The following is a 9,539-nucleotide window of genomic DNA, read 5'->3' as shown; positions in this document are numbered from 1 at the left end:
TGTCTTCATGAAGTTGCCTCGCCAACTATTTCTTCTACTACTATGGCTAACAGTTAGCAATAAAGTAAAGTAATTACATGGCGTTTTCATTGACACGCAGGTCATAAATAAATTAAGACAACTCCTATGGCTCCTGCCCGGTTGTCATACTCATCGACATGCAAGTCGTGATTCCTATTACATGAACATGATGAATCGCATACATCACATATATCATTCATCACATCCTTTTGGCCATATCACATCACACGGCATATGCTGCAAAAACAAGTTATACGTCCTCTAATTGTTGTTGCAAATTTTACGTGGCTGCTATAGGTTTCTTAGCAAGAACATTTCTTACCTACGCCAAAACCACAACGTGATATGCCAATTTCTATTTACCCTTCATAAGGACCCTTTTCATCGAATCCAATCCGACTAAAGTGGGAGAGACAGACACCCGCTAGCCACCTTATGCAACTAGTGCATGTCAGTCGGTGGAACCTGTCTCACATAAGAGTACGTGTAAGGTCGGTCCGAATCGCTTCATCCCACGATGTCGTCGAATCAAGATAAGACTAGTAACGGCAAGTAAATTGACAAAATCGACGCCCACAACAACTTGTGTTCTACTTGTGCATAGAAACTACGCATAAACCTGGCTCTGATACCACTGTTGGGGATCATAGCAGAAATTTAAAATTTTCTACGCATCACCAAGATCAATCTATGGAGTAATCTAGCAACGAAAGGAAGAGGAGTGCATCTACATACCCTTGTAGATCTCTAAGCGGAATCATTGCAAGAACACGGATGAGGTAGTCGTACTCGTGGCAATTCATATCGCGATCGATTCCGATCTAAGCGCCGAATCACGGCGCCTCCGTGTTCAACACACATACAACCCGGTGACATCTCCCATGCCTTGATCCAGCAAGGAGAGAGGGAGAGGTTGGGGAAGACTCCGTCCAGCAGCAGCACGACGGCGTGGTGGTGGTGGAGGAGCACGGTACTCCTGCAGGGCTTCGCCAAGCACTACGAGAGACAAGGAGAGAGAGAGAGGTAGGGCTGCGCCTTGGGAGAGAGAAACTCGTGTGTTCGGCAGCCCCCAAACCTCCACTATATATAGGGGGAGGGGAGGGGTTGCGCCCCCACCTAGGGTTCCCTCCCTAGGGGTGGCGGCAGCCCCCAGATCCCATCTGGGTGGCGGCCAAGGGGGAGAGAGAGGGGGCGCACCTAGGATGGGCCTTAGGGCCCATCTGCCCCTAGGGTTTGCCCCCTCTCCTCTTGAGGGCGCCTTGGGCCTTGGTGTGAGGCGCCCCAGCGCACCTAGGGGCTGGTCCCTTCCCACTCTTGGCCCACGAAAGCCTCCGGGGCTGGTGGCACCTCCCGGTGGACCCCCGGAACACTTCCGGTGGTCCCGGTACATTGCCGGTGATGCCCGGAACACTTCCGGTGGCCAAATCCACACTTCCTATATATCAATCTTTACCTCCGGACCATTCTGGAACTCCTCGTGATGTCCGGGATCTCATCCGGGACTCTGAACAACATTCAGTAACCGCATACATACTTTCCCTATAACCCTAGCGTCATCGAACCTTAAGTGTGTAGACCCTACGGGTTCGGGAATCATGCAGACATGACCGAGACATCTCTCTGGTCAATAACCAACAGCGGGATCTGGATACCCATGTTGGCTCCCACATGTTCCACGATGATCTCATCGAATGAACCACGATGCCAAGGATTCAATCAATCCCGTATACAATTCCCTTTGTCTACTGGTATGATACTTGCCCGAGATTCGATCGTCGGTATCCCGATACCTTGTTCAATCTCGTTACCGGCAAGTCTCTTTACTCGTTGCGTAACACATCATCCCGTGATCAACTCCTTGGTCACATTGTGCACATTATGATGATGTCCTACCGAGTGGGCCCAGAGATACCTCTTCGTTACACGGAGTGACAAATCCCAGTCTTGATTCATGCCAACCCAACAGACACTTTCGGAGATACCCGTAGTGCACCTTTATAGCCACCCAGTTACGTTGTGACGTTTGGTACACCCAAAGCATTCCTACGGTATCTGGGAGTTGCACAATCTCATGGTCTAAGGAAATGATACTTGACATTAGAAAAGCTTTAGCATACGAACTACACGATCTTGTGCTAGGCTTAGGATTGGGTCTTGTCCATCACATCATTCTCCTAATGATGTGATCCCGTTATCAATGACATCCAATGTCCATGGTCAGGAAACCGTAACCATCTATTGATCAACGAGCTAGTCAACTAGAGGCTTACTAGGGACATGGTGTTGTCTATGTATCCACACATGTATCTGAGTTTCCTATCAATACAATTCTAGCATGGATAATAAACGATTATCATGAACAAGGAAATATAATAATAACTAATTTATTATTGCCTCTAGGGTATATTTCCAACACCATTGTTGTTCTCGCCATCTCGTACTTCCTATGTTTGTTGATCCCTTTCTTCTTTTCGACAAGCCACTTCTTAGCTAAGATAAGGTTGCTCCGAGTGCTGGACTTGGAGGGCACCTTGGGTTTGTTTGATCATCACCTTAACGACATTATGAAGCTTTTTCACCTAAAGTACCTTTCTTTAAGAGGATGTCCTCCTATTTATCACCTGCCATTTTCTCTGGGCAACCTAAAACAACTTGAGAAACTAGACTTGAGAGGTATAGTGATAGAGTCAAGTTTCCACTTAGGGTCAGAAAACTTTGGAAGCTAAACCATTTCATGTTGGTAAGGAACCCATGCACAAGGACATCTCGTATGAACAAGTTGTAGAGGACTTGCAAGGGACGATGAGGATCAATGCATGCCTTTTGACCATCTCATCGATGGTACTTTATGCACATTGTTTTGCAGACTTGGATCTTTACTACAGCAACCACCGTGACTTGTGCAGTGCCTGTTGTTGCGATGAAGCTGGACACACATGATGTTGTAGTACCAAGATGGGTGAGAAAATTGAAAGCCCTACACACACTGGGTGTTGTGAACATCTCACGCGGGACGACCATTCTTCAGAACATAAAAACACTCAATAGGTTGCGGAAGCTAGGAGTGACTGGCATCAACAAGAGAAATAATCTAGAGCGACGAGATCAACGGTTTCTCATCTCAGTCGCTTGAAATCCTTGTCAATGGGCTCAGAAGGGATGCCTAGATTATCTGGCTACTTAGATGACATGCCCACTCCTCCGGAAAACCTACAGAGCCTTAAATTGTATGGCAATCGTCAGATTGCCTGCATGGATCTAGATTCCAGAGCCTTAGAAATCTCATGAAGCTGAAGTGCGCAATTCTAGGATATTGGCCTATAGTGCTGCCATACAGGTCCTTGGGAAGTTGCCGATCCTGGCCATCATGTGTCTGTGGACGAAGTCGTTTGAAGAAGAGGTCCACTTTAGTTTGGGCATTTCCGAGCCTAGTGATGCTGCACCTAGATTGCCTAGATGACCTGAAATCGCTGGATTTTTCGCTAGGAGGGACATGTAAGTCTGAGGTATTGTAGCTCTCTGATACCTACAGTCAGGAACATCGTAGCAGGCTTCAACATCTTCCAAGGCTCAAGGAAGTTGTGCTCAAAGGAGACCAACTGTCCATGGGGAAATTGCGTGCCGACCTTGCCAAGTTTCAAAATCGACCTATTGTGTAACTGAATTGAGCCGGGCTCCAGAATTGACCCATCTAGTCAAACATGTGTTATTATCTCATTATTTGACGTGTACGTGGTGTATATATTGTTGTCTGTTGTGGTACATGAATCTGAATTGTTTCCTGTGTTTAATTATGTGTTTGAATGTATGCCGCATACAACTGTTGTGGTATCTTGATAAGGTGGAAAGTACTCATCTCTGTGACCATCGGTCGTGGTGACAATGCATGTCTCTACTATATCTAGCCTATGTTTGATTAGTTCAGGTTAGCGGCTCAGCGTCCAGCCCACCAATGCGTGAAAGGCAGGCCTAATCATGCACCAGCAGCAAAAATGAAAAAAAAGCTCGCCCTCCTCTCATGATGTGTTCCTCCACTCCTCATGCACGGGAGCTATATCTCGTTTATAGCAAGATGATAGCTCTGCTCTCCCTCAATGATTGCCATATGGGCTAGCCCACTAGAACGTGAGAGCTCGCTCGTCAGCGTCCGACCGTTGCGTTCGGTCAGCTCGCTCTGTTTTTTTTTCTTTTTTGAATTAGTTTTGTTTTGTGATGTTTTTCATCAGTTTTCTTGGGGTTTTCTTTTTTTCTTTGTTATACCTTATGCTTTCTTTGTTTTTCAATGGTTTTCTTTCTTTATTCTTGGTTTTTCTTTTATTCTTGGTTTCTTCGTTTTGTTAAGTTTTCTATGTTTCTATGTTTGGTTTTCATTGATTTTCTTTAGAGTTCTTCATTTATATTTCTTTTTCTCAGTTTTTTTGAGTTTTTTATTTTCTTTTTATGTGTTTTTATGGTTTTCATCGGGTTTTCTTCGGTTTTAGGGTCTTTTCGATTGAATTTCTTTTGTTTTCTATTTTTTGTTTGTATCATGTTTCCTCTGTCTTCTATGTACCTTTTTCACGTACATGTGAAACTTTATTTCTATATACATGGTAAACATTTTTAAAATACACAATTTTTTAATAATTTTCTTTGATGCCTACTTTTTTTGTATACATCAAGAACATTTTTGTGTACATTTAACATGGTTTAAGACATGATTAACATCTTTAAGTATTCAAATCCATTCTTTCTCATAACTTGAGTATATGTACAACGCAGAACAGAAAAGAAGGCAGATTTGATGAGTTGTAGGGGTGAACCCACTTCCACTGATTTCTTGCAGGAAGGTTCTATAAGGGAAAAAGAATCAGAGTTGTGACCTGGTAACCTTGATTTCTTTCGAAACGTCATTACGAGAGTAACAAAGAAAGCAACTTCGTCACTTTCGTGTACCATCGGACGACATCCCTTTCGGGGGTTCCTTAGGGACCGATTCACTCTATGTAGATTGACTGACGCAGAAAGCCTTCCACTGGCAGGCGATCGTGTTTTTCACATGATTTCTTGTTACTCATGTCAGCATTCTCACTTCTGATATCTCCAAGTCTTGTCACCAAAAACCTTCGCCGATTGAACATTTCTTGCAAATGCATGTTTGATGTCTAATTTTTTCATAAAATAGTGTACATTTTTCATATACATCAGAAATATTTATTTGATATACATTTAACATTTGCTGAACACATGATTAATATTTTTTATAATGTGACATATGATTTTTGAAACACGTGCACATTTTTGAAATGTCACAAACTTTTTTTTGTATGCTATTAACATTTTTCATATATATTTCAAACATTTCTTTTATATACATTTAACATATTTTCTACTCCATCCCAAAGTAAGTGTATGAAGCTTAGTATAACTTTTTACTAGAGCTAGTACAAATTTAAGACACTAATTTTGGGATGAAGGGAGTATATGATTAACATTTTTCATAAATTTCACATGTATTTTTGAAATACCTGAACATTTTTAGATCTCAAGATGATATGCTAGCTCAGTCTCTCGGAGATGCTCATAGAGGTAGGGTGAGGGTATGTGTGTATGTATCTATGGACGTCTGCTTCTGTATTGTGTTCAAAAAAAAGTCAAAAACCGTTTTCTAATATTCTATCAACATTTTCTAATTAAGCTAACAATTGTTTTACATTGTATTAACAGTATTAAAATTCACGATTTTAGGTTTTTTATTCGTTTTTATGTTTGTAAATATATGTGCTTACAATATTTTGGTAAATAATAAGAATACAATAAAAAATAAAGAAGAAGAAAGGGAAAAATAGGAGAAAAGATGAGCTTACCTGGAACCTACCTGGGCCGGGCCCTTCGCAACGCCCTGAGGAGCAGAGTGTGGTGTAGGCGCGCTCGTCTCCTCACCGGTGCGCAGGTTTCTGTTGGCTCGCTAGGCGCACGCACGCCTGCAGCCGCCGCCTCTTCCGCAGCTCCCGCCATCCGCATCAGGCTCAGGCCGTTCCGAGCCCTAGAGGGAGGCGGCGCCGCCGCGGCCGAGTTCGAGTGCGTCCTGCCCCCTATCAAGCTCCCCTGCCGCGTCTCCCAATCCACCCTAGGCCGCCGCACATCCAGCTCGCGCGGCCCCCTCCTCACTGCGCCGCGGCGGCCGTTGCCCCAACGCCCCTCCGCCCCTGCATCCTACCGCCGCGAAGCCTCCGGCCCTCTCCTTCCCCACCCCTCTGCAGCCCCGTGTCCAAGAGCAGGCCCCTACCGTCGTAATTTCGTGTTCTTCGCTAACGCCACCTCGGCAACGTCTTCTTCTTCTCCGGTGAGTCCGAGAACGATTCTTTCGCGCTGTAGGTTCTCCTCCCTAACTATTCCGGCAGCAGCTTAGCATCTTTGGTTGAATTCACTCATTAGGCAATCCTGAGGTCTCCCTGGTCAGTGGTCACTAGGGTCGATTTGCTACCAGTTTATACACATGATTATATTTCTCATCAGGTCCTGCAGCATGAATGCTTTGTTATCACTTCTTTCGGAACTAGTAGAATCGCCGAGTTTTGTAGAGATAATTCTAGACTCACGGGCAGATTGTGGTTTTACTTTGTTGTGCAGTGCAATCTATTTAGTTTGGTGATTGCTTGCTTACTAGTTTTAGTAAATTGCTGCTGTTACAGCTTAAAAAAGATGCATTTAACTACCTGTTAAATTGATAGTTAAAAGTACTAACTGCATTTTGAAAGCAACGGCAATGCCCAAAAAAAAAGTGGACGATGTCACCAAATTGATAAGGAGGACTGAATAACCAAGCTCAAAAGTCCCATCAAAGGGAGAACAAGCAAACTGCAGAAAGCATTGTTGCATCATTTAGGCCTTCTATTTCTCTCCGTGGAGTTCTCTGATAGATGGTGCCCGTTTCAGTATTACATTTCTCATTGAAGCGAGCAGTTGTTGTTATTGTTATTGTTGAAGTGGGGCAATTTTTTTCTGGATTCAGGTTCACGTTTGCCGTCGACTGTAAGTATGGATCTTGCTCCTTTCAAGCTGGATATTGATGAGCTACTAGATGATTATGCCAAGGTGATTTCCTTTTTCTGTCATGCAGTTAGTCAAGGTGTGTCATGCTCATATAAATGTTAAATAAGCAGCATCCTTGTGCTTCTGTTTGGCAGGAAAATTGTACGTCATTCACCGATTTCAAGAGAGTGTGGATGGCCAAGAAGTTTTCTTATATCTTTGAAGGCCGACCCAAGACGAATTCAGGCGTTTTTATGCAATCCCTCTTTTTGCATTGTATTGGTAGGCTATATGGTTTCCTTGAAATTGCCACTTTACCTGCAACAATCTTTCTTACAGCACTGGTGATGTATTTTATTTTTCTTGTCTATGTAGGCCATATGACTTCCCAAAGTTCTCTACTTCAGAGGTTGCCTGGGCTTTACTGCCTTTACTGCCTTTATGAGTGCCAACCATACAAGCCACACTACAAAATTTATCTGTCTCTTGGTAAGGTATATTTTTAGTCACTGATTTATGGCTTATTGGAAAGATCAATTCCCTGAATATGTGATTGCAACAGAGGAGTCCAAGAAACTCAAAGACTTTGTCATTGAGGCTAAGCAGAATGGGCTTGCTCTTGTACCAGCACTTGTCAAAAGGATGCTAGACAAAGGCATGTTTCTGTTTGGGTTCATAAATTTGCTTGGTGACAATGAGGCAAAGGAGGTTGATGAAATGAATGCATCCCAGAATAAACGGGTGAAATTTGCCTGTGACAAGTATGTGGATTTTCTTCTTTACCATTTGTCTTGTCTGATCTTCATCATTAGCATTTGTGTGTTCTTCTTGCAGGGTAGTAAGCTTTTGCCTTCGCTATATTCTCTGTATGCAGACAGGAACACATTACTGATTACTTACTAATATTCTGAATGTTTTTTTTATATTCCAGGTTGTTTGCAAATACTCAAATAGGGAGTTACATGCACACAGACTTGGTAAGTTTAGTCTGTTTCCATTCATGGCCTCTTTTTAGTTTCATTTTTAACACACTCCAGTGCATTGCCATTAGGGTTGATGTTATCATTTATTTTATCCACTCCACCGCCTGCCCCCCTTCATTCTGCCAATGTTAGTGATTGATGTAGCGTGCAACGATTCCAGTTAATGGTTTGAATAAAGAATTGCTAAGCTGTGTAGTGCTGGCAATATCACTATAAGAAACAATATCAGGATGAGGCAATCACTTTTTTATTTTGTATCAATGGTATTCATTTTCTCTTCTGTTGCTGACACATCAATCTGCATCTAGGGAGTGGAGTTTGAACTTGACAGCATCAAGAAACTGTCAATGGACTACGCTAAAGCCAAAGAATCAGCCTTTGCAGGTGCTTATCTCTTCTCATCATCATTTTATACTACTTGGATTTTTTGTAGCATTGGGACTGTCATTGACCCTATCGCTATCCTTGGCAGAGGCAAGCCAAACTGTTGATGTGGAAGATGCCAAGCACATCCTTCAGAATGACAAACTGCTGGGTGACAAGGTAGAGGAAATCGTCAAAGAGTGGGATGCCCAGAAGGAAGAGTTCTACCAGAAAACAGGTGTATCTCCCCATGATGAACTGGCGGTGGTTGACAACGACGAATCTGGAGAATTCCATGACGAAAACGAAACCGACGCCTTTGATGAGTTAGAACAGCTGCTGCTGGAATGAGGGGAGCATCCAGTAGCCTGTGAATGACTGAAGAACTACTACCCTGCTCATGCCATTTTGTCACGGCATGGAATCGACATTGGGCTGACTCGGCATGCCCAAAATATTCTTGAAAGCATTTTTTGTCGCAACATGTCTGAAGCAAAAAAATTGTATGTAGTTCTATTTTGGTTGGATGAAATGTTGCCTGATGTACATATTTCCATGGAACAAATTGGGTTTCCTAATTCAGGAAATGTTGCATTTTTGCATGCTTCTATTGAGCTGCTCCATGTACGCATTAAGCATCCGCATAGGCCATTGAACATCTCTCAATTTTTCTTTGCAGTATATATATATGATTGGCAGAAAGAAAGAGAGGATGTGTTCACCCTTTGTTGATATGTTACCAAGGGCACAAACAATGAAAAGAACACCATAGAAAAGTAAAGTCATAAATATTCAGATGTCTTCAAAATATGGGGATGGCACCCAGACATAGTATAATAAAATTATAAAATGGGTAAAAACACTGCGGTGGCAAAAAAGCGCTGCATTCCATTATTGCCGGGATTTGAACCCGGGTCGTCTGGGTGAAAGCCAGATATCCTAACCGGACTAGACGACGATGGATTATTTTCTAAAAACAAGCAATACTTATAGGAGTTTATCCTCCCATTCTTACTTCAAAATGTTATTTAATGTGGCTTACTCACAGATAATGCGGCTTACTCACAGATATTTATTTGCGCCTAACTGATAAAACCTGGATCTGTTTAACTTGAGTAGCCACGCATGTGCTACTGACCGTGCATAGGCAAAAACTAC

At 42.9% G+C, this 9,539-nt stretch overlaps 1 protein-coding gene across 1 annotated transcript; it reads left to right on the top strand.

The window, feature by feature from the left end:
• Window positions 1-5,941: 5,941 nt before the first annotated feature.
• LOC119299360 lies at window positions 5,942-8,989 on the top strand. Its single transcript, XM_037576598.1, has 8 exons — window positions 5,942-6,346; window positions 7,016-7,098; window positions 7,191-7,317; window positions 7,411-7,524; window positions 7,598-7,796; window positions 7,967-8,012; window positions 8,327-8,402; window positions 8,491-8,989. The coding sequence occupies exons 2-8, from the start codon at window positions 7,042-7,044 to the stop codon at window positions 8,730-8,732; spliced, it is 861 nt and encodes a 286-aa protein (XP_037432495.1). The 5' UTR covers window positions 5,942-6,346; window positions 7,016-7,041; the 3' UTR covers window positions 8,733-8,989.
• The last annotated feature ends 550 nt before the right edge of the window (window positions 8,990-9,539 follow it).

The sequence above is a fragment of the Triticum dicoccoides genome, chromosome 5A, assembly GCF_002162155.2.
Source record: "Triticum dicoccoides isolate Atlit2015 ecotype Zavitan chromosome 5A, WEW_v2.0, whole genome shotgun sequence".
Lineage (NCBI taxonomy): Eukaryota > Viridiplantae > Streptophyta > Magnoliopsida > Poales > Poaceae > Triticum > Triticum dicoccoides.
Note: the sequence above shows the minus strand (reverse complement) of the source record. Positions and strands in the feature narration are given on the sequence as shown.

Bases quoted from the DNA above. Each gene is read 5' to 3' on its own strand.
- LOC119299360 (XM_037576598.1), top strand. From the start codon at position 7,042: ATGGATCTTGCTCCTTTCAAGCTGGATATTGATGAGCTACTAGATGAT. The intron at 7,525-7,597 runs GTAAGGTATATT...TGATTGCAACAG, and splicing joins CAAAATTTATCTGTCTCTTG to AGGAGTCCAAGAAACTCAAA. The intron at 7,797-7,966 runs GTATGTGGATTT...TTTATATTCCAG, and splicing joins GTGAAATTTGCCTGTGACAA to GTTGTTTGCAAATACTCAAA.